Here is a 26598-nt window from a genome sequence, read left to right on the forward strand (position 1 = left end):
GCTATTGTGCTGGAGTGGCGGTAATCAACGTGGAAACTGCATTGTTTAATCAGAAAACATGTCAAAATACATTACAAATGTATATACCTGTGATTCCCGTATTTTCTATATTATTGTACAAAGTGTGTGTGTGTGTGTATATATATATAGGCACACACGCACACACACTTATCGCAGAAATCACTGATTACCAAAATCCACGTGAAGAAGCACGCTGTGCTGTTGGTAAATATACATAAACATTTTTCGCCTCTCTTTCCCTGATTGGTTGCAAGGCTGTCCCGGGTGTTCCATTTAATGGGTGAAACACGATGCGAAGGGAGGGTCGGGATCACATGGTGGAAATTTCCACTCTGTCTTTATGCTGTTAAATGGGAAGGGTCTCTTTGATGCATTCACAAATTCTTCTTTTCGCCCCTGCCTCAACCCCGATTCCTGTTGCATATTACTAACAAGGTGGGTTTCAATGTAAGCTTCTTAACTAAAGTCTCACGTCTCAATGCGTTATGTTAAACACTCATAGAACTGGCAGGTTCTGCAATAGCTGGTAGTGGGTTTGTTTCTTCATCTGTCTCTGACAGAATGCAAATCGCAAACCCAAGATGCGGAGTTCTAAGGAGTGCTTTTCTATTGAGTGCTTTTCAAGTGTTCACTAAAACAATGTAGAGTGGACTTGACACCTTTTTGATATACCTTGAAACACTGTAATTGATGGCTGCTACAGTTAAACATTTGAAGAACCCTCTAGGTGATGGTGGTATAATTGCGCGTGGGGGTGAGGTATGTAATAATAATAATAATAAATATAATAATAATAATAATAATAATAATAATATATATAAAACACTTATTCCGTGTTTTATGTTTAATGAAAAGTTTTCTTTTGGTTTTTATAATTTTCAAAAGTGAAGCAGATTTTTATCACATGTCTATTGTTTTATTGATTTATGGTGCTTTGTTTAAATCCACAGTAGTTATTTCACCAAATTAAATTAACTGCAGCAGTTTCGAGTAATGTCGTTTTATTTATGAATGTGGCTAGACTATAATAAATAGGATATATATGAGAGAGACGTGTATCTTATGTTTTTACGATGTTACTTTATTTACAGATTAATAATTACAAATTGTTGATATAACCGGATTTGTGGGTGTGATCCATTTTAATGCTCACATTAAAACACGTGTTGCTTTATGTATAAAACAGATAATAAGTGAGCAGCGGAAAGAATCACATATCAGAATGTAATATGCCAATAATCTGTACCTGACTTTAATTTCATGTGCTGTCACTAAACCTGTTGGTTGGTCTGTGTTCTGTGACCCCTTGTCGGTCAACAATTATTCGTACTGTGCTTTATTTATTGTAATAGTTATGGCTAGTATAAATTCATTTTAATGTATTTCATTATGCATTTGGAAATACTCCATATTTTATCTCCAAATTAAGTTCCATTTCATGGAAGGTCATATTCCCAATGGATTTAAGCTAATTGTCCTTTTGGTGTACGAATAACCAGAAAGGTACTTTGTATTAGTGTTTTAAACTATGAACTAAGGTTTCAGAGGAATATTTTGAAATATGGTACTGTGCATACTGTGTCTTCACTGATTATCCACCTGGCAGGGCTATGACATTTTAAGTGCGTATTACTACTATATATATATATATATATATATATATATATATATATATATATATATATATATATATATATATATATATCAATCAGTTTGTATTTGGTATGGCTTGGCAAACCATCCCTAAATTAAGTTGTTCCACATACCAACATATCCTCACTAGGAGCTCCATATACAGACTAAAAAGTTCTACCTGAAAAATACTTGTGTAAATAGAAGCTACTTTCCTCAGTAAGTTGCAGTATAACCAATATGCCACTGATCTTGATAAAAATTGCATATACAGCAAGTGATGTGAACATATAAGCTGCAGGCAGATGTAGCTATTATTGGCATATTACGTTCTGATATAAGCTGCAGACGGATGTTACAAACAGATAACATAATGTAGGTGTAGCTCTGTCTACCACCATGCCAAATAATAGCAAAGTGTTGTAAAGCATTGTGAAAGCAAAGCAAAGGCAAGCATGTATATGGCACATTTCAAACACAAATCACAACTTTTGTCTTTTGATTTAAAATACCTTTTGAAAGCTGGGTTTAAAATGTTGGATAAATGATAATAGAGTACATAAATGTTGATTTGCAGTCTGATGCATTTACCAGCATTTCATTGAATTACGCATGTAGTATTTTGAATTCATATACCCCTGTAAAGGAACAAAATAGTACTGTAACGTTTGGATGGGTGTTAAAAAATAAATAAATAAATAAATAAATAAAGACTTCATGTTTGACAAACAAACCAATTGGTGTGAGTAAGCAGTGAGCTATTAAGTACTCTGTGAAAGCAAACCCTTTTACTGGAAGCGCATTGTGTACTGTCCTTATGATTCCCTATGGCACCCCTCATGTATTAAAAGAATATAAATCTTCAGCGTAAAGTAAGTGCTTTGTGATGGTGGTCCGATATGAAAGGTGCTATATAAAATAAAGATTGATTGATAGAAAGTAGGATAACAAGGGAAAATAGCAATGCCAAGCCATTTATTACCTGTTCAATGTACTAAAATATATTCCCAGTTTTGTTTATACAATGTTAATATGTTGTATGTAGAGTGTCTCTAATTCATGTGCCGCTTGCCCAAACATGAGATTGCTTATACAATAAGAGACACAAAACACATTTACTAATAGCTTTTGGCTCACAATCTACACATACAAGGACTCATCAGTGGCCCCTTTTGACAGGTGGTCTTTAGTTGAAGGCTACTAACAGTGCCTAACTGTCAGATAATACCATTTTCCATTAGATGCACATTTCAGTCTATAGGAGGCTGTGTGACCCTGAGCAAGTCACTTAACCTCCTTGTGCTCAGTCTTTCGGGTGAGATGTTGCTGTTAGTGACTCTGCAGCTGATGCATAGTTCTCACACCCTAGTCTTGTATCTTGTAAAGCGCTTTGTGATGATGGTCCACTACGAAAGGCGCTATAGAAAGTTTTTTTTTTTTTATTGTAAACCAGATTGTACTGCAAACCCAGAAATGAGGGACTTTTTTGTGCAATATAACAGTTGATATTTGAGGATAAAAATGCCTGCCAAAAATGAAGACTATTCAGCAACACAAAAATTAAAGAAATCTCTGTAATTTGCTGTCGTCATCGTAGTTCCAACCCTGCTCAAAAACAATTTGCACTCTGACAGTTGCTGTAGAGTTCTCTTCAGATCTTGCCATTCCCCCAATAAGAATGTTAAAAGTCAACAGGAAGAGTTCAGTTAAAAAATGCCACTTTTCAACAAACTTGTTTTGGCACATTCATTTTGAACATGAATTTAAACAGATTTTAAACAAAACAAAAAAGGTAATAAGTCTATCTTTTTAAGGTGGAATATTTTAAGTGAATACTGCAGCTAGACATGTTGAGTCCTCTGTAATATAAATCCTGTAATTGAGCCAAAAGAAAACATTTTTAGTAGTTTTAAGGATAAGAGATTACCAAGTGGTGTACAGTGACGACTAAGCAAAAGCATTTGCCTTTTTAAATGAAGTAATGTTTTTTATATATATATATATATATATATATATATATATATATATATATATGTATGAATTCACAGTGCTCATTTTTTATTGTGGTATAAAAACATTTTGACTGTGGTCTAATTTTACTTGAAAACCTTAACATGGACAGCTCCATCTGTGTTTCTATTTCACAGTCAATTCATCTGTCATATTTCTTCACTGTTTCTGACAAGCTGAAACTCAACACTTCTTTAGCAATGAGAAGTGTGCAGCTCTCTCCTTCCTGCTGGTATGGATTGCAAGTGTAGCTGACTCGAAATTCAGTCGAGAAAATGATAAAATCAACATAGTCTTACTCAAAGTAAAATGTTGTTGTTGTTTATTATTATTATTACACTATGTAACATAATTTTTGTTCCTGGGTAGTAAGTGTTATTTCCTAATTGCTTATGCCTCAAAAATATGGAAAATTACTATTCCCCACAAACTTTGCTTTTGTGACCAGGACAGTGATATTTTGAAATTTACCTATTTCCAATGAGAAAACGGGCAAATGTGTGTTTTTTCGTTCACATAAAGTCAGAAAAAAACAACATATGAATCCAAATGAACATGTATTTATAATAAAGTAATACAAAAATGACTACCAAAGATTTAGAAGTGAGTAGTTTTTCAGAATTTACGGTTATACTGTAAATCACTTTCACGAATCAGCTCCCAAATGTAGTCTCCCATCATGTTCTCGTTATACTGTCCTTGGTAGCGGCGTTCAAAGTCCAGTATATCCTGGTGAAAGCGTTCGCCTTGCTCCTCCGAGTATGCTCCCATGTTCTCCTTGAATTTATCAAGATGAGCATCAAGGATATGGACTTTGAGGGACATCCTACAGCCCATTGTGCCGTAGTTCTTCACCAGAGTCTCAACCAGCTCCATATAGTTTTTGGCCTTGTGATTTGCCCAGGAAGCCCCGAACCACTGTGACAAAGCTGTTCCAAGCCGCTTTCTCCTTACTAGTGAGCTTCTTGGGGAATTCATTGCACTCCAGGATCTTCTTTATCTGTGGTCCGACAAAGACACTGGCTTTGACCTTTGCCTCAGACAGCTTAGGGAAGAAGTCTTGAAGGTACTTGAAGGCTGCTGACTCCATATTTAGAGCTCTAACAAATTGTTTCATAAGGCCCAATTTGATGTGCAGTGGTGGCATCAGCACCTTCCGGGGGTCCACCAGTGGCTCCCACTTGACGTTGTTCCTCCCCATAGAGAATGCGGTCCGCTGTGGCCAGTCCCGTCTGTGGTAGTACGCCTTGGTGTCCCTGCTGTCCCAAAGGCAAAGATAGCAGAAACTTGGTAAAACGGCCTTGGAGACCCATCAGGAATGCCACCATTGCAGCCTCTTGATGCCATCTCAGAAAAATGCAGATATGTATCCACTTGGGCAGCTGGAACTAAACTGAACTGGTGGGCTTAAGGCCCCTGTATTTATACTACTATTTATATTACTGGAAAGTCCTAGAAAGTTCTAGAAGTTACTCCAAGTTTACTCAGCACTGAATCTATCTGGAATGTTCTGGAAAATAGGTAAATTTCAAAATGTCACTGTCCTGGTCACAAAAGCAAAGTTTGTGGGGAATAATAGCCATTTTCTAAACTTTTGAGGCATAAGCAATTAGGAAATAACACTTACTACCCAGGAACCAAAAAAATATAAAAAATTGTTACATGGTGTTATTATTATTTACAGCCTTATTATTTGCAAGCCCCTGTTAGATAGTAGGACTGCATGTGCAACCTCTTGTTAAAGACAAGCTTCTTTCTTGACTTAATCTCGGAACATCTGTACAAACCAAACCAGCAAAATAAGCACATCAAAATTATGTCTAGATTTCAAATGATGTGCGTTAGGTTTCAGATCAAAACCAGATATTTTAGCTGCAGTCATGTAGTCTTCCAATGCAGTTCAACAGTTATTGAATCAGTAGGTTAAAATTTAGTTTGGTGATTTTTAAAAAAAAAAAAAAAAAATAAAATCATTAAGACCACCAAGATATTGAAATAGAAGGAACAGGAAAGGACCATTGTCTAGTCAGGTTGGCAGACTTTAGTGTTTATATCCATTGTGTCACGTAAGCCTTTTTGGCTGGCATGCTAAATACAGAATGTTTTCCAGAAAGTGAACATTAGTATTCAACACCACAGACATATAACACAGCGCCAAAACCATTTTATTAACTTAATGACTTTCAAACTTGATTGCATTGTGTAGTTATCTGTGGTATACTTACCCATGGTCTATATCCATGGTATATTTTGAAAGAAATACCAGCAGTGTAAAACTTGAATTTTTAAAGATCCTTTATATTGAATTTCAAGCAGCAGAGGAATCGCCAGTTCCTCTGTTCCTGACCTGGTTGGGCCACAGAAATAGCGTGAAGATACGTTGTCATGAAACACATTTGGCTGAACTGAAGGGAATGGAGAGTTCCTTTTGTTGGGCACAGCAAAACAGGACGTGTTTCCTTTTATTCAAGTTACTTTCTCTTGACCTGCTGGAAGAAGGGTCAGGAAGAGTTATGTAAAGAAGTAATTGCACCTGATTTTGCACATGTGCCAATCCCCACTCTATCCACACAAACTCAACCCCCACACTCTGGCATACACCAGTTTGCTACTCTTCCATCTCCTCTCTTGTTAGAACAAGTAGGAGCTGATCACATTTGATTATGCTACATTGATCCTGGTACCATGTACTAAGATGTTTTCTAAAACTGACCAGTTTACCAAAACCCTCCATGTTCTGTATCACATTTGTGTTTTAACCCGCTACAGTAAAACCTGTCTAATCCAGCCCCTCCACATACTGGCATTCTATATAATTCAGCATGATTTTCAACACAAGTGACGTTGCATTGGACATGTTTTTACTGTATTAGGATATCCCCATCGCTATTAAAATGGAACATTGATTCTCTTTTTCCAACATGCTGAAAATGACTATGCTTAATAAGAACACAGTACATAGTTACATTACTTATTTGCAATACAGCTTGCTTGCGTTTTCAAACCAGGCTTTTGTGAATGTTTTGTTTTTTAAACAAATACCTCCTGTGGATGTCATGCAATATGTGTCAGAATATTGGGGCTGATTTGTGGTTTACGTGCATGTACATTCAGAATCCTGTTTTCCATGTAGGATTTTTGATGCAACGTGGACACAACACTGTTCTAATTCTATAATGTTAGTTCTCAGAGGGCCCTAATATTATTTAGACTGATTTGTTTCTGATTGGGTGTTCATGTTGCATCCAAAGTCCCATTTAAGTAAATGGGATTTTTGGATCAACATGGGCAACACCATGTCACTTCCACTTCCTGTGGAGAGAATGCCAGTCTGTAATTGTAACTCGGTTGATGGGAGTTCCAATTGAAACCCTGGTGGTGACAGATGCTAACAAGGGAATCCTGTTTTTTTTTTAAAGTTGAAAATAAACCACGATGTTGTCACATTACCAGCATCGGTTTAATCAAAACCCTCCATTGCAGTTCCGCTGATTACAGTGCAGGGATGAGGTTTTATGTACAGTACAACAGTGCATGACATTGTAAAACATTTGTGCTGGTTTGTTCCTGTGTCTGGAATATTTTTATTATATAAACTTAACCATGTGTTCCTACTGATTTGAGCAGTGACTGTCTTGTGGCATTACACAGTGTTTTGATGTGGGGATCTAAAAATCTGTTTCAAATCTGAGTCACATGGACCGCATAATGTTGAACCCTATTTTGGACCAGTGTGCTGTTAGTAGGTATACTTATGCATTTTTTTTTTAAATATATATATTTTGTGTGTTGCATGTCACATGGTCTGATTGCAGTCAACACATGAAGCAATTAGGTACCAGTAAGTAGCAGCTATTCATCTATAGGCTTGTCTTTGAAACATCTGCATATAAATTGTCTATGACACACCGGTCAGCTGTTAGCCAATAGGCTAGGGCTCCAGCCTCACAGATTACTGTTTCACAAGGTGGCCTTGTCTGTGATAGTTCCATGGTTTTGTAATAACATTCTAATATTAAAGCAGATACAAACAGACATAGCTATTCTACATGTGAGTATGTGTTTGTTGAAACTGTTTTTTTTTTTTTTTCATTTTATGACGTGCATTAGCACTTTATTTTTAGATAACTTTTCCCGTAGTTGTGTTCAGAATGTTTATGTAGTTCAAAAGGGTACTTGAACATCAAACATCTCTCATCAGGGTTGTTTTGATGTAAATGGCAGGTCATTGCCATCCTGCTTTTCTCAGTTAGGTTTGTTTGTTAGTGAATGTAGATTGCCTGAATGAAAACGGAAGGTTATTATGTACGTTATGTGACTGAAGGGCAGGGAAGTTAACTTTGGCTGTGTTTACAACAAAAACCGAGGTAGCACGCTATGATAGTAGCACTGTTGTTCCTGAAAAAAATCCAAGTACCACACCAGTGGGTGTCATTTCATGGGAATTAAGGAAAACCTACGCTAATATTTCAAATATCAAATCGACATACTACAAATGAAACGTGCATTGCATTACAAGGGGGTGTTTACAATTGAGATTTTTATTTTTTATTTTTAAATGATATTACAGAAACATTACCTAATCGTGCCCATCCGGGTTTACAGCAGACGTAACAGGATCGTTGTGCTTTTATTTATTTATTATTTAAAAAATGTATATTTTTGAGGGTGGTTGAATGTAACTGTTTGTTAAATGTCTCCAATAAGACTGCTTCATAACACAAAATAGATGTGTTAATGTGCTGTGTTTAAAGTTGTACAACAGGCTACCGCTACTACAAATAAAATCGCTTCACTGCAATATGAACTTCATGTTTAAACACAATGTGTTGGAAAAGATATACAATTCTTAACTATAAAGCAAAGGCTACAACTACTAGAATTCTGAAATCTTACACAGTCTTTGTAAACACCATTTTTAATGCAATGCATGTTTAATTAAGGGTACGGTTCTACTGATGCCTGAAATCCAGCATATTAGCATAGCCCCTCCTTAATACCATAAATGACACCCAGTGGCAGGGCACTTTAGTAGTCTGTTTCATGTCAGAATAAAAAGGACAGTGTCAAGTGGATTTTATTTTCAGGAATATAGCGCTACCATCATAGCAGACTACTTCTATTTGTGCTGTAAACATAGCCAGTGTTGTTTAAACAAGTCAGCAGACATGCAGCAATGAGCATAAACACTTTCTGAATTGTCTGAAATGTTCTGTTTTGCAAAAGCTTGGGGTAGAAAAACCTTCTTAGATTTGGTTCTGCTTTATATTGACCCGGCCGCCCCCTCCCCCACCCATAAAAACATTTTAGATTTATTTCAGTGTTTAAAAAGATGAGCAGTAACAACCTTTGATAGTGTATTATTGCATTGAAAAACCACTGCTGTTCACAGAACACCCTGAAGCTCATACATTACTGTACTCAGTGCAGTAAAGGAGTAAATAAACCTTGAAACAGTCAATCATTAATGTGTTATTTTGTGCAATATACTACACCACACTATAGGGTTACAAATTGGTCAAGTTAACGGAAAGTAATTGAGTGTCAAGGCTCAGGACATGTAATTTAAACCAGCAGATTCAAGGTAATAGTCTTTTAAAACTGTATGGCAAATGAAGTGTACCAGTTTTGCAACTTGTAATAGTATTCAATAAATTATCACTCCTGAATATATCCTGAAGTATCCTGTGTATATTTGGTCCTTCTATTTTGCAAACCAGAGACTCAAGTTGGCCTAGACCATGTTTAACTTAATTGTAAATGCTGTAATAAAATCAACATTTTGAGTAATGTCTACATCAGCTGGAAGGCATCTGCACAAAAGGTGCAAGCCTGTTGACATACATTTGTATTACCAGCCGTTACATTTTTGCACGATAGAGGGCACTATGCGGCTCGAAACTGGAATACCTCTGTTCGCCAGCAGGTTTCACACACTGTAGATCATGTTACTATGAAAGACTGTCAATAGTTTGCCATACAATTAGAAAACGGGCTATAACACATTTGAAATATACATGGAAAGTAAACGTTCTAATTTGATCAAAACAAAAACCAGCAAATTAGATGTTGACCACTATTTCAGTGCACTAGCTGTGCCGCAATTTCTCAGCCAGAAAGTTCAAGGTTAAACTTTCCAAAGCCTAATCTTAATCAAAAACAAACAAATAGCCTATTTCAAACTGTTCATGATAAACAAAATACAAAATATTTGAAATACGTTCACTGAAAAGTAGATTTTTTTAGCTTACATTTATTATTATTAATAATAATAATAATAATAATAATAATAGGTATTGCACAAGTTTAGGTATCAATTTAATATTTGGGCAACAGTTTTGCTACAAAAATAAGCTAAGGTTTGTCATAGATACCAAAAGCAGACAGACACCAGGGGGCAGGAATAACAAAGTGCTGCTGAATCAAGTTTTTCAGAAAGTTCCCAATTCCTGCGACACAAAGCATACTGTAATCTGCAGCCAGGCGGTAAGAACGTGCTGCCACCACTGTATGCCAGCTGTTATTTCTGCATTGTTGTATGAGTAATGAAATATGAATTATACATGTCTGCAGGCCAGATCTGTTTGTGCCAGTGGGGAAGAGGTGTATCTGATATTGAGAGGGACACTAAAAACTGTCCCACCTCCACACTCAACAGTTTTCTGTACCTACAGCATACAGTATGTACACCATTCCATCCCGTATAGGACAACTTTATTGATCCTTTGCATCGATGACCAGTTATTTTAATGCATACACAGCTGTGTATTTCCAGTAAAACTAAAGAAAACCATGGTGCGTAGTTCTATAAATACACTTTGGCTGATGTAGTCTATGTTACATATATGTATGGCAGGTAACTGGAACAGAAGAGCAGCTGCTGAACTTGGAATAATGATGGACAGTGATACAGCGATTATACTGCCTGTCTTACAGCTGCATTCAGACCCTTCCCTTTCACCCTCAGGGGGTGACATGCTACAACAAAGAAATGTATGTTAATCATTTAAATATGGCAAGGGGTCCCCTTTTATTTTAGAAACCTTTTACCTTGCTGGCACTTCTAACATTATAATTTTCTGCTTGCAGAAAACAGATGCAAAATAAGCATATAAAAATATAAATCTACAAATCTGTCCAGTTAAATAGATTTGTAGTCACTATATTGACTCCCAAATGTTGTGCAATACCAAAGTAAATGATTGGTGACCTTGGTCACAGCCCTCAGACAACCAGTACTGGCGTATTGGAACATTAACAGTAAATATGGCTGTTAATGAATGAACCCAAGAGTCACCTAGCATCAGTTGACTATTGGATGGCATACTATAGCCGGTGACAGTATTGATTATTAGTACGTACTACACACGCACAGTTTGCGTTTCACCAAGAACCCCCCCCCCCCCAAAACAAATATCTGCTGCAATCCTGATGTTTAATCTTGGGCGCAGTTTGCAATGGCTTTTTTCTGTTGGTGACTGTGGAAGTGGAGGGCAGGAGTTTAGATGCAGTGATGATTGGCCCTGTTCGCACACACCCACTTCTCTTTAAAAGTGCCCCCTCACCTGACTGGACTAAGTTAAGATACATTCTATTTCTGTCGGCCAGGGGCATTTGTCATTCCAAGTCCACATTTCAAACTGAATACATTGGAAGCAAAGTCTTTGAAGAGTCCATCCAGCAAGGTAATATTTATATACATAATATAAAGTCTATGGATGCATAAAATGGATTTCTTTAAATAAAAGATTTACAGAGCATCTCTTTAGTAAATCCCTTGTGAACTATTGTTGCTGCAGCATTTTGTAGATCAAATAAACGGAGCTGAATAGATCTCCAATATCATGCTGGTATACAAAGGTAGCTGTTTAGTTGTAAAAAGAAACGCTTGTATTTATATACTGCATACAGTTATATGTAGTTGGTTTTGTATACTAAGTTGTGTTTGCTTTACCCTAAACATGAATTGTTATTGTAAAAGAAGTAGGATAATAAAGTAAGAAATACAGCTTATCTTGCTTCAGTTACTGGTATGTAATGATATAATGATGCATATTGTCAATAGTTAAATGTGGTGGGTGACATTTGTTAACTCCAGTATAAAAATGTGTTTTGTTCTCCAGTTTACTAAATCATTGCTTTTATAACATTGTTTGAAGCAAACACATAAAGCATTCATAGTTATGGTTAATAATATCTGCAGTGCATATGTGATCTCCGGTCATGCCTTCTCTAATACCTGGTTTTGAATATCTGCTATTTGTTTAATCAGGAGATCAGGCTATGTGATTATTTAAAACTCTGCCATTTATATTACTATAAAGGAAAAATTAAGATTGATTTGCATATTGCTACTGAGCATTGAATCTTTTTTTTTTTTTTTTATTGTTAATCTGATTATAAACAGTATTCAAAAAACATCCCTTAAACAAATCATCCTTTACATCTTCAACGTTATTTTAATGACACGGCAACTGATATGAATAATCACGTTCCTAAGGAAATATTTAACTATGCTTAACACAAAAAAAAGTCGCTGAGATCTATACAATCAGTAAACCACATATTTGTATGGGTTATGAAAATATCTTTCCTATCACTGCAACTTTCAGATACAGTATCTGGCCAGGGAAAGCTCTCTCAAGTTAAAGCCAGATGCTACACTTCTAGTGTCTTGGCTTATCAGCTGTTTTACTACATTGCTGCTGTATATGCTGTACTATAAATATTGCATGGAGACTTAAATTCATTCCAAATATTTTATAAGACTGTTGTATGCAGGTTAGAAAAAAGACCAGTTCGGCCATTTCATTGATACTCAATCCATGGAATTGTAAAGCTGTTTTTTGTAATTGTAAATTGTCCCATGTATTGCGCTATATATTTTACTTTATACAGTGAAACTGATAAAACGTACTGCCTTGGGACCGTAAACTGTATGTTACAATCGAGGTATGTAATAACCAGATACATGCACCTACCAGTCAAATCAGCACAAAAATCAAAACCTAGTACAGTACTAATTGATTATTGTACATATACAGTGCATGTAGTATAAAGGTTTATTATAGAATAAACTGCATAACACAATGTACCTAGTACTGTACATTACTATACAGTATGTAACATTGTGTTTAATTATTTAATACAGTAATTCTATGTTGCCTTGGATAAAGATGGTCAGCTAAATTATAAATAGTACTGTACTAGGTTTTGATTTTTGTGCTGATTTGGCGGGTATGTGCATGTATCTGGTTAGTACATACCTCGGTTATAACATACAGTTTTTACGGTCCCAAGGCAGTACGCTGTATCAAAGTTTCACTGTACATACTAAAAGAAGAATTTAAACAGTACTTAATATGATTTATCCAGTGATCATGTATACACATAGCACGAAAGCTAAGCTGTGTAGTATTGGTAATACTGGGCATTAATGCGTTGGTCTAAATTTTTCTTGTAAAGAATCATTTGTTGTAGGCTAAGCTCTCAGCGATTGTATTTATTTTTTTTATTGCATCAAGTCATGGGCTTGTTAGAACCTGTTATCTATTTATACATTCATGTTATTGAAATACATTAGGATGTTAATGTTTGCGAAACTTACCTTTGAATAAGAAGCTGTAGTAGGCATTTATTGTTTTTAAAGAGCCATACTACAGACCAGTAGTCCTCAAAGTGGTGCCCGTGGGCAAAGGCCGTGCCCGCGAAGCCAGGCCATCGTGCCCGCTGCAGCTGTTAAATTCTGGGTCGTCAACACTTTTCTGGCGGGTCATAGCGTGTGAAAATAAAGAAAGCTTTAAACGCGTTTTCCAACAAAGAAAAGGATATTTTATACACAAGAAAAGGACATTTTAGTTTAAAAGGTAGAATAATTGATTACAAATCAATTATCAGGACGTTTCGGACTATTAGCCCTTCATCGGCTGAATACAAAAAACAAACAGTACTTTTAAGAAGTTGATAAAAAAACAAAAAACAAACAAGTAGTCTTTTAAACAAAACTGCAGACTGTTCATGATGTTAATGATCTCAGAATAGAATATTCATTCCAAATGGCTCCAAAGTGCCCAGTTTGAAAATAAGTTCACGTTCTTTTTGCTTCCTGACAGCATTAGTTCCATAACAATGAACTATCCCACAAAATGTGATGTCCTCTATAGCCTCATCTCTGTTAATGTCTGGCGACAGGAAAGTTAGAAGTGCTAATTCGTATACTTCTCGAAGTTCCACGAAGTGATATATATATATATACACACAGCTCTGGAAAAAATTGAGACCACTGCAAATTTCTTAAATCAGCATCTCTACATGTATGGCAGCCACTCCATTCCAGTGTCTGAATTCCAACACAGGCACACCTCATTCTACTGAATGAGGTACTGATTAGGGGATCACCTGAACCAAATCTTATTTAACGAGGAAAAGTATAAAAACCACTCCTATGGTCATCACTATCCTCTTGTAATAGGACCAGCTGGATGGCAAAACAGTGCTAGTAGTACCTCAAAAGTAACTGGAATCAAAAAATAACTATTGGCCATGCCCAAAGAGTTGAAAAGGAAAGTTTTGAGTGAGGAAAAGAAGAGTTCAATTCTGGTTTTACTGGCAGAGGGATACAGTGAGTGTCGGATTGCTTCCATCCTTAAAATTTCAAAGACTGCGGTTCATAAGAACAAGGTCAAGCAGCACACATTGGGGACAACAAAGCTACAGACCGGCAGAGGGCGAAAACGACTCTCCACTGACTGGGATGACCGCCAACTCATTCGAATGTCACTCGGCAACCATAAGATGGCATCAAGTGATCTACAAAAAGAATGGCAAACAGCAGCTGGGGTGAAGTGCACGGCGAGGATGGTTCGAAACAGGCTCCTAGGGGCAGGGCTGAAGTCGTGCAAAGCTAGAAAAAAGTCCTTCATCAATGAGAAACAAAGAGCCAGGCTGAGGTTTGCAAAAGACCATAAGGATTGGACCGTAGAGGACTGGAGTAAGGTCATCTTCTCAGAGTCGATTTTCAGCTTTGCCCAACACCTGGTCGTCTAATGGTGAGACAGAGACGTGGAGAGGCCTACAAGCCACAGTGTCTCGCACCCACTGTGAAATGTGGTGGAGGAATGGTGATGATCTGGGGGTGCTTCAGCAAGGCTGGAATCGGGCAGATTTGTCTTTGTGAAGGACGCATGAATCAAGCCAAGTACAAGGTTGTCCTGGAAGAAAACGTGCTTCCTTCTGCTCTGACAATGTTCCCCAACTCTGAGGATTGGTTTTTCCAGCAGGACAATGCTCCATGCCACACAGCCAGGTCAATCAAGGTGTGGATGGAGGACCACCAGATCAGGACCCTGTCATGGCCAGCCCAATCTCCAGACCTGAACCCCATTGAAAACCTCTGGAATGTGATCAAGAGGAAGACAGATGGTCACAAGCCATCAAACAAAGCCAAGCTGCTTGAATTTTTGCGCCAGGAGTGGCAAAGTCACCCAACAACAATGTGAAAGACTGGTGGAGAGCATGCCAAGACGCATGAAAGCTGTGCTTGAAAATTGGGGTTATTCCACCAAATATTGATTTCTGAACTCTTCCTAAGTTAAAACATTAGTATTGTGTTGTTTAAAAATGAATATGAACTTATTTTCTTTGCATTATTCGAGGTCTGACAACACTGCATCTTTTTTGTTATTTTGACCAGTTGTCATTTTCTGCAAATAAATGCTCTAAATGACAATATTTTTATTTGGAATTTGGGAGAAATGTTGTCAGTAGTTTATAGAATAAAACAAAAATGTTCATTTTACCCAAACACATACCTATAAATAGTAAAACCAGAGAATTTTAATTTTGCAGTGGTCTCAATTTTTTCCAGAGCTGTATGTAAGTGTGTATGTATATGTATAATATATATACATATATAATATATTAGTTTTCTTCTTAATTACAGAAAAGCAGTTAAATAGCATACTGTGGTTCACGATTCAGTTTCTTTTCAAGGCTCAAATTGTGCACGTGATAAAGTGGGGTGTTGGACAGATAGCTTCTTGGAATTTGGTAACAGAAAAAGCTGACTGAGGGAGGCGTACAACACACAGACTAGACTGCCTGCTGGACCTGTGTTTAATATTGCTCAGAGGTAAAAAAAAAAAAAAAAAAAAAAAAATGAAAAATGCCTTGCCTTGAAAATGTACATGTTAAATCTCAAATAATTGTTAAAGATTATTTGAGATTGAACCTATTGTTGTAATAGTTTTGTTGTTAAATTAAGGAATATCTGTATTCTATGGACAATAGTTTCAGCACAATTTTAAAACAGTTTTTATATGTAGTCTTGTGATGTTAATTTATTGCCGCTATTTATATCCTTGTCCAGGATATTTTTTCCCAGTAATATATTCTCTACTCGTGTGACTGTACAGGGGTTGGGGGGTAGTTAACACAATGGTGTTGCACTGTATATATTCCACAGTAGGTAAAATGGAACTGAGAATAACACTGGGGGTATTTTTTCACAAAGTGCACTGACAAACACAGATTTGAAAAGCAGATTTGTTCTTGAATTCACTTATGAATATTGATTCAATCTTTCGTTCAAAACATGTGCACTACATGGTTTTTCAGCTGGTAAAGAGTATGCAGAGCTTCAATGTGTTTACTGTGAAGCAATGTCACAGCTTGACTTCTATATGTATTTATATGGTTAAACTAGAACACAGATGAAGGAATTAACCAGCAGTTCACTGTATACCAAAGGTCTTTACACCAGAATTAAACTTGCACCATGTTTTATGAAAAAAAAAAAAAAAAAAAAAAAAATTATTGTAAAAATTGTTTTAAATTGTGAATGATCAATCTATTTGTGCCTAATGTACATTTGGGGAAACTCCTTGCCTTGTGTAGGACAATATATATTACCTGACACCTTTACTGTGAAAGAAATGAGAAACTAAATACATTGCCAGTGAAGCTGTCTTTTTCACATGCACAGTAAAACCCAGTTAATAGGAAAGTTACATAATCCTTACTGTAAAGGGAAACCAATAAAAGTACACTGCCAAAGAACCACCAACTAATGTTTTTCCAAGCAGTCCACTTCTTTCTTTTTCCTATATTTCTTTACAATAGGGTATTGTATGCAGTCTATGCTGGACAATGCCCTGATGATTATGACTTCCTTCACAAGTGCCTGTAGAAAATGAGTGTCCGGCCATTTATCTGAGCCATGGGGAAAACTGACAATATAATGTACTGTGCTTTTTTTACAGAACACAGTGTCACAAGTTTGATTCAGCAGAAGAACCTGTAAGAAAACTCCAAAACAAATACAGTAAAGCAGAGAAACACTACATACGGCACGGAATTCCAGTTTGAACAGTACACTCAAAACAGATTCTTGTGGATATGGACCGCATGGAACTAAAGAAAGTCCACACTGACCCTGATGATGAGAGCAACAGTGAAGACAGCATGGATGGCCGCTTCAATGAACCAACAGATTCAGGAAAGGCTACAATTAGCAGGTAAGGAGCTGCACAACTAATACATGAACATTTAAAGTGGATTTGTGTGGATGCTGTCTATGGACAGCGCTGCAGCCCCTTTCCAGATTATTTCTATTGGTGTAACACATCCTCTGTAAACCCAGACTTGCTCTTCCCAAAATATCCTCCTTTACAACAGCCTTTTGCAACTGTATCTCCCGTCCAGGGAGTCGGGGGGGGTGGCTAAGTCAGTGGGCGTCGGTGGGAGTGGTGTTGAGTTGAGGCTTAACTGTGCAGACCACATTCCTCCTTACTATTCTTTACAACTATCTATTGCATTTATCACAGTTTATTCCCCAGACACTCTCCTTATATACTGTATATAGAGTATTACATCTATAACGGTAAATGTTATGTCTTGAGCGTAAATTGAATCTGCAATTTTTGCATTTTTGTTTTTAATTATTATTAATTCTTTTAAAATAACTGTGTGCAAAAGCTGTGCGTGAAATATTGTATACAACACAACTTTAACCTTTTTACTCTTTCCAGTCAATTTGCTGATGAAGACGACGCAGAAAGTCAAAAGTTCCTGACGAATGGAGGTTTGGGGAGTAAGAAGTATGAGGAGTATCAGGAAGAATGTGTAAGTACAGTTGAATGCCCTGAACAATGTCATGCACTGTACAACCTAATTTATATCAACCGACACTGTGTTTTGTCTCATAGCACCCAGGAACCACTTCCTTTGGGATGTCAGTATTTAACCTCAGCAACGCCATAATGGGAAGTGGCATCCTTGGGCTGTCTTATGCCATGGCAAACACTGGGATTGTTTTGTTTGTGTAAGTATTTGAAAGTAAACGCACACATGTTTAATTTATAATGCAATACAGTTTACTTTTTAATTGAGTTAGATTTTTTTTTAATAATACTGGAAATATTTATTTGCTTTACCAACGCAGTAGTATCTGTCAATGGGGTGTTATTTCAGAACCTGTTATTGTCACAACAAAAATAATGTACAGTCAGAACAAAAAGAAAAGTTTGTGTGCGAAGGTTTGTACTTTAAGGTACTTCAAGGTCAGTTGTAATTTTGATTTTCAAAGCCTTCAGATGTAACTGTATGGCATATCCTTTGATACCATGTTTACTTAGATTAACAAATAACTGACATTTAGAAGAATATGCGCAAAGGAGTTGTGCTGGAGTTGTTCCTAGGGTCCTATTCACATTAAGAACTGTTCAGGGGATGTTTAAGAACTGCTTATTGAAGGCTTTTTTTTTAAGTTTTTTTTTTTTAATTAAACTTTTTTAAACTATTTTGGCGAGGGTTAGAAGTGTTGAAGACCAAATTATACAGTTTATTACCCAGAACTATATATAATCCTGGTCTACATTTGTATTTCAGCTTCTATTGTAAAAATATAAATAAAATAAATGTTATTAAAATCCTGGATTTACAGTATCATTTTAATTGTCTTCTACTGGTTAGGACAAAGTGAAGATTTGTTTACTTTGTGCTATATAAAAATAGAGAAGGTTGATGTACTTAAAGAAAATTGAAATAAATATTTGGTGGTGCAAATCTCAAACCACAAGCCATCCAAGAATAACACAGTAGATATCAAAGTAGACTCTGGTAGATTTCCACTCGGCTGTAGCGGACCATCAGCTTGCACTATGCATGCTGATGAGGTAGAGGTTGTATTGCCAGCTGAAGCAGAAATTCAAGTAATTTATGGAACACACTGCAGTGCAATGTGCAGTGTTCTAATTCCGCAGCCAGTGCCCCGAGCGGCCTTCCGTCCTGCACCCATAGCACGGTGTAAATGTAGGAGTTGGTGCTGCTGAGTGATCCTCATGGTTTTAGGATACTGTGTCCTATACTGTAACTGACAGAAAGGAGCAGCTGACAGTGATTCTGATCTACAGAGAAGCTAATCCTCATGCTGTGAGTGTAGGGTTTAGATTGTTTTTGTTTTTTGTCTTGTCTTGCTCTAGTTATTTGAGAGGTAACTAAAGTTTAGGAAACAGAAAATCCTTTTTTTTTTATATAAGGATTAAACCATTTTGGTAACATTTAAAAAATATCCAAGTATGTGTTGATTTCAGGAGAGACAGTGAAATGTAAAGTGATAAGACCCAACCAAAATAATGGTACATTTGTTAATATTGTAATGTTAGTCTCCCGCACACCCCCCCCCCAAAACCAAGTTAGTCCTCTCCTCCCAGTGCAGGAAACTGTCAAATAAATTTGTGATTAATTATGTGCCTGTTAACACTAACACTGAGGAATGCGAATGTTAGTTTTAGAAATGTTTTTTAGTACAACTACGCCTATGTTTAATTTGTAGGCAATTCACACTTTAGGCATACAAGTGGATTTCGTTTTACGTGAAGGCACACTGCTGACAACACCGTAGCATCTGTGACTATTGTGCAAAAATTTGGTACATAAGTTTTAAGACTGGTTTGAAAATTGGAGAGTTGAATTTGATTACTAATTACAGCCTGTCATGGGTGATGTAAGACCAGGAAGTTGGCACACACTCGGTACTGCGGGTTGAGACGCAAATGCGCTCCTTTTATTTAATAAATGAACTAACAAACAAAAACACTGGAACAAAACAAAAGGCGTGGTGGCCCAACGTAAACAGTTACATAAAACACTGCAAACACCGAACAAAACAAGTGTCGTGCTGGTTTAAAACCAGTACACGTAGTAGTTGTCTTTTAGTTTACTTTCGTGATAGATCTCTCTAGTTCTTTCTCTCCACTCTTATCAACCCCAGTCAGCAAAAGCTGCTGGTTTATATAGCTGTCGAGGGATGAACTGACTATAAATTACCTCGTTTATCCCTCGACCACATTCTACACGGGCATTCTAATACATGTGGTCGACAGCAAATTTGTCAATAAATTATTACCTGCCGACCCCGCATTCTCACAGGACATAGTTTGGCAGAGATGAGAAGCAAACATCGCCCCTGCCAAACTACAGTAAACTATAAAATCACACAAATACATTTAGATAATATACAAATGAACACTGGGGCTGGGTGTACCCCTTCACACAGCCTTATAATCAACATCCTGAGTTTAAATGTGGTGGTCACTTGTAAAAGACAGTGGGAGAGATACTGTCTTTGATTAAAGCTGAGTGTTATTAGAGGACTCTGCAATGGCAGCCAGGTTCCATGCCCTTAAGGGTAGTAATATGTTAAGTGTCGTTAAAACAAGCCATAGGAGTGAATGTAAAAGCAAAGGGCCAGGATTATGATGCTCTCTATGCCAGAGTTTATTTTGCACTATTTGTGTAAGGACAATGCAACCGTTATCAAACAGCGTAGGCACATTTTTGAGTCCTTGAATTGTTTGTAACATTAAGTTTTTTATTTTCCTTTTAAAAATTGTGCAAATCAGATTTTGTTTTATAACCTATCACTATACAGTGTATTCAAGCATGTTTTTGGCTACCTAGCAACAGTGTCCTACAGTGTTTCAGAACTTGTTCAGTGCTTGCCTAACCAGTAGTTTCGTCCAGACAGGCTGCAATGACTTTACTTAAAGTTGCTGGCGGGTTTATTGCTACTCTTCTGATAGTATATTGACTTTTGGTGGATTAAGTGAAATATTTAATTTTTGCATTTAAACAGGATTTTCAGAAAGGTCTTGTCATTGTCTTGTCCCTTTACTTACGAGAGGTCTCGTCATAAAATGAATGTCAAGCATATGGGTTGTAAGTGTGCAACCCACACTGTCTGTTTGGAACATAGATAGGGTCATACCATTTTGATCTCATTGGCAAAAAACTAAAAGGATGAATCCATTTTGGTTTACTGAAAAATAATACAATAGCATTTACTTTGAATCCAGACTTATAGTACAGCATACCATTTTGTATTCTGAAACAATACAAAAGGACTGCAAAAAGAATGCATTGTGAATGCAGAAACATAGGATTCATAGCTCACAGAAATACTTAAGTACTGTATTTGAGAAGACAGAAAGGACTAAGACTGTGGTATCTGCTATTTGTTCTCTTTTGAAGCCACGCCCTTCTGACTGTTTATCAACATGCAACACATTGTGCCTGAAACCACTTGCATATTTAGAATTTGGACTGTCACTTCATTTTTGTTTTTGTATATAATAAAATGAACCGAATAATATATTACTTGGGATACCTATATATCCTGGACCTTATTCTTTTTAAATAAAAAAAGAAGTCATAAATATCAATGTATTTTATACATGAAAATAGGCTTACTTTAAATTGTACCTACAGTACATACATGAAATAGGCATGTACTATTTACCTGTAAATTATATATCATATATATATTAATAATATATATATATATATATATATATATATATATATATATATATATATTATATATAGTTACTCATACAAGCTTAACAATAAAGGTAGTACAAAGTATTAAACTAATTGGGAGTTGAAAAATGTCTTTAAACATGGGACAATGCTTGACCCAATTTCATTGTTTGCTGGATTTTCAACTGAATACGTGTTTTTGGTTTGTTTTTTCCAGAATCCTCTTGCTAGGAGTAGCAATATTATCACTGTATTCTGTTCATCTTTTATTGCTAACATCAAAAGAAGGAGGTTTGTTTCTCTTTTTTTTCCATAAAAAGTGCACCCTAACATTATCACATACATATTTGCTACATACTTTATGAATTATTTAACATAATGCTTTCTTTGTCCGTTCAGGGTCTTTAATATATGAGAAACTAGGAGAAAAGGCCTTCGGCTGGCCAGGGAAACTTGCTGCATTTTTATCTATAACAATGCAGAATATTGGAGGTAAGAGAAAGCAGTTATCAGCTTGTCTTGCATTGTGCTTGCAATTGATATAGGCTTGGCCTGCAATAAAGTTTGTATGTAATTCATTAAGATTTAAACAGCAATAATACTTCACTGTACGGTTATATAAAATATGATGGTCATCTTAACTAATGCAGTCTTCTTGTTTAGACTCTGATATTTTTCTACTTTAATCATAACATCGTGGTGTGTGTTTTTTTTTTAAGTAACTCAATGGCCTCAAAAGGGCACTCAAATATGTTTTGTGACCGTACCCTGTCCCCCAGCAGCAGTCTGCCCCCTGGTGGAGTTAACAATGCCACATTTGCTCTGTGTATTGCGTACATTGACAAAGAGCAGTGGTGGGAGGGGAGGGGAGGGGGGGGGGGGGTTATTGGCTACAATGTAGTTTACAAGCTGAGCTTAGTCAGAAGATATGTTTTAACAGCTTTTTGTCAGGCCTCATGGGTGCTTTAAACTTGATGACTGAAACGGATCAGAAATGATTTACAAAGTGATTCTGAATAAGAACAATTCCTTAGTTAAGATCACTATTCAAGAAGAAAAATACAACCGTTACGATCACTACTTCATAGCTGATTTATAGGCCCAACCCAGCTCATTGTTCTCAATTAGTTAATAAGACATTGCATGAATATGACACTCCCCACCTGCAGTTATCAGTATTGTCACTGCATGCCCAGTCTGTGAATAAAACCCCTGCTGGGATGTGATCTTGTGCATTGGAATTCCTGCAATTCTTACAATAAATGATGATGTGTACCCAATTTAAATATATTTACAGTTACAAATAACATTAAGTACATTTAAAAAAAATAAAAGGTTTTGGTTATGAAAGCAATACCTTTTTGTTCTACCATTTGCTTCCTGGCCTTGAAGATTTAACTTCTTACTTTTCACTGCTTCTCTCTCAATTAGTAGCAGAGTTTGTTAGTAGAGGACCTCCGAGAAATGTCAGTAATAGACTATGCAGCAGGATCAGCTATGCAGTAGTTAACAGAAATTATATTCAAGTGGATTATGTCTTTGGGTCATTTATATTCAAATGAATTGTCTTTGGGTCATTTGTTTTTTGTTTTTATCTTCACTAAATGAAAGTGCATGGGACTCTGTTTTTATTGTATTTTATTCTTTTCATGGTTTTTGTTCTACAGCTATGTCAAGCTACCTCTTCATAGTGAAATATGAATTGCCGGAAGTAATTCGAGCATTCATGGGCCTGGAGGAGAACACTGGGTATGTTTTAAATGAAAAACTCTACATATGGTTTGATTCACAGCAGCAATGTAATTACTAAATAACGTCTCTTCAAGCTTGATGTTTAATTCCAAGAGAAATCTTAAGGACCTGTACAGAACAAACAGAGTATTATTTCCAGAGATACAATTAGCGCATTGTTGGTTCCCATGATTTTTAAATTTTGCATGCATTCAGAGAACTGTTATATCGGGCCATAATTGGAGCCTCATGCCTGATGTAGTTAGCTACCCAGCAGCATTGCAAGACTAAAGTTCTTCCATCTGTGTTTTGTAATCGGAAATGTCAGAATCTAATGAAAGAAATGTGTGTCTTCTTGATTTTGAATAATAAAGTTTTGTTAATATTATATTGCTATCACATGCATGTTTTCAGTTGTATTTGAAGATTTTAAATTTTATATTTTTGCTTTTGAATAATGAAGTGTTTACAATGCATTGATTGGTGATCATCACCTGTCTAGTATTCGATTTGGAAATTTGTGGAGGATTGCACATCTAATTATTTCAGTGACTTTATGAAACCAAATACATGTCATTTTTAATACTCAAGGCTATTACTTATGTACAGTATGAAGAAGAATACAAAATTCAAATATAATAGTTTGGAAAGAGGGGTCCAGTTAATTTGTAACATGCTTTTTGGTGCAGCTCTGTTTTGAAGGATTGATTTGTTTTTTTTTTGTTTTTTTTTTTTTTTGGGGGGGGGGGGGGGCTTACTTCATTTCGCCTGATGGCGTACTTTTAAATCAACGGAAGGGGCCTCTTTTTTCAGTCCCTGTTCCTTGTAAAACAAACAATATGTAATGGCCATGTGATACTAATTAAAATACTCCACTTCAAGAAAGTCATCAAATCTTACAATCATAAAATCAAGTGCCACAGAACTGCAGCCTCCATAAGGCTTTGCAAAATGGACTGTGTACTTTTTCCACTTCTTCTACTGCAGAAAGTGACTAAGAACTGGACAGCAAGGTATTGGTTCAGAAAGGCTACTCCCAGTAACAAACGTCTTAGTTGTGAGGGTTTATTTTGATTTAGTATACCCAACTCCTTTAAACCTTTCAAACAACTTTCAGTAAGCCAGATAACAATCAACATGGGAAAATGAAAAGCTATCCTTTATCAGTTTATTGTTAGACACCCTCCATTTCCCGACTCCTCCCAAAACCGTGACCAAACAAGACTGTCTTACTGCCTTTTAAGAGTTTAACAATAATGACTAAATTTAAAGGAAGGCTAGTATTTCTTACCTGCTGCCCTTACCTGACCTCTTATGCTGTCAGGTATGTGTGAACAAAAAAGTGACAAATTCATATTCATAATGTGGGTGCGTACAGCAAAACAAATTCCAATTCCTGAAAAAGTGTTATTGTCTATTTGCTTTTGTGGTAGGGTAGCCTTACAGCCAATTCCAGTACTGGCAGAAAAGAGACCCAGAGACAGAGACTGCAAGAATTAACATGCTTTTGCGCACTTTAATAATAATTAATAAAACACAAAACAAACACGCACAAGGACCAAAACAAATCAGTTTAATAAAATAATATAAACATGTTTAACTACCATGGATCCCGACCGAACGGTTGTTTCCAATAACACACAGCTCCATAAAACTCCTGATTTAACACCAACAATAATTTGCATGTATTAAACAGCACAGCACACATACCTTCACCAACTAACACAGATTAATTCTCACCACAAATTCTAACTAATACCTGTGATTACCCTTTTTATACACCGGTGGCTGGAGCTTAATTAATCATGTATTCAATGTATGGCTCCAGCCACATTCCCAAAGGTTTTGACAGGGAGGAATTTAACCCCCTCCTTGCCACCGAATATTCCCCACACACACCTGTGCACCTGCAGGGCTTTCACACTGCCACGGCTATCAGCAAAGCCTACTAATAATCAGTGTTATTTCTTTGAAAAATGACTTGCAGTCCTTTTACCCAGTGCTAATTGTTTGATTTTTTTTTGTGGTTGATACAATAAAATGATTGAAGAGTGTATTGCCTATAACCAGGGGACTTTGAATGCTTACCGATCAAGGGCTAGATTTTCTATACCTTGTATAGGCCACACAGTTTTGTTTAGAGATACATTATTATCCAGTTTATTAGAAAGCTGACTTTGTTGCTGTCCCAGCATTTGTGCATTCACTAAATAATAGTTACTGATTTTGTTTAGCTAGAAGTCAATGAAAGCATACTCGTTAACTCTTAATTTAAATTATTTCAATACTATCATGTAGGCTACTTACATTTTAATCAGTATATAAAACAAGTTTCACAATGAACCTCACAATAAAGTTTGCAGATGACATTCAAAAGCACCTGTTTAGCTTGCATGACTATGTTAAAGTTTCTACCTGCAGCTTAATTTATTGGAAATTTACAAAAAACTGAAACAACAACAACATTATTTTGTATACAAATGAACATTTTGCTGCATTTAATTAAAAAATGTGATTAACCTTCATATCTAACATTTGTATTGCTTTACCATGATTTCTTCTTAGGGATCAAGCAAATTTTGTTTATTGATGCAAACAAATAAAGCAAGACCATTCTCCCTTAGATTTCCTCCCATATTTCACAGCATTGAATATTGATACTACTTCTTTAAAGGAGTATGGTATGTGCAAACCTAGATTGATATGCTAAAGAATAAAGAAGGTAGCTTGTAAAGAGTAGCCCCCATTAATCCTGCATATGCGTACAGTATACTTCTAGCTTGTAACACACACAATCAAACACGATCAAAAGATGCATTGTCCAATATGTATTCTGCAGACACACTTGGTAATTGAAGAGCAGTAGAGCTATTAGAAGGTACAAAATAAGAGTTGCTCCTTGAACATGAGGAATGTGTTACATTATTGCCCAGCTATGTGGCAAACAGACTTGCATGATGTGTCTGAAACCAAGTGGAACATCTGACTATCTAAAACTCACAGTAATTACACAACAGTGCTAACCATGTTTTAAAAACGTAAAGCACCAAAAATAACCCTATGCATAAAGAACATGTCAGGCAAGTTCAGAAAGCATTTTGTTTAGTTTTAACTGTACAGCTAATTTGAAACTAATGATTTGGTACAGATAAGCAAACCTTGAACTTGGAACGGGAAGTTGTGTATAAACTCAGACAAATGTTGATCTTTTTTTCTTTAACAGAGAATGGTACTTAAATGGCAATTACCTTGTGGTGATTGTATCACTGGCAATTATCCTTCCTCTTTCCATGCTTAAAAATCTGGGTAAGCATCTTCGACTATAGGGTTCATTCTTTGCTTTCTAATTGTTCTCTTTTTAAAATAAAATATACAATTGTTGTTCTT

At 36.2% G+C, this 26598-nt stretch overlaps 1 protein-coding gene across 4 annotated transcripts in view; it reads left to right on the forward strand.

Annotated features, from left to right (window-relative positions):
• Positions 1–335: 335 nt before the first annotated feature.
• The window catches only part of LOC121318115 (sodium-coupled neutral amino acid transporter 4-like), a 37766-nt gene continuing 11503 nt past the window's right edge, over positions 336–26598 (forward strand). The window contains exons 1-8 of one of the 4 annotated variants that reach the window (XM_041254424.1): positions 336–456; positions 16923–17177; positions 17691–17784; positions 17868–17983; positions 21698–21771; positions 21880–21972; positions 23148–23229; positions 26435–26517. In XM_041254424.1, coding sequence (XP_041110358.1) covers positions 17059–17177; positions 17691–17784; positions 17868–17983; positions 21698–21771; positions 21880–21972; positions 23148–23229; positions 26435–26517 — 661 coding nt within the window. In that variant the 5' untranslated portion in view covers positions 336–456; positions 16923–17058. Of the gene's footprint in view, positions 457–678; positions 781–11225; positions 11349–15609; positions 15794–16922; positions 17178–17690; positions 17785–17867; positions 17984–21697; positions 21772–21879; positions 21973–23147; positions 23230–26434; positions 26518–26598 lie in introns of those variants that run through there. The other 3 variants (XM_041254425.1, XM_041254422.1, XM_041254426.1) reach the window with 3 other exon arrangements.

Source organism: Polyodon spathula, chromosome 7 (genome assembly GCF_017654505.1).
Source record: "Polyodon spathula isolate WHYD16114869_AA chromosome 7, ASM1765450v1, whole genome shotgun sequence".
Classification (NCBI taxonomy): Eukaryota; Metazoa; Chordata; class Actinopteri; order Acipenseriformes; family Polyodontidae; genus Polyodon; species Polyodon spathula.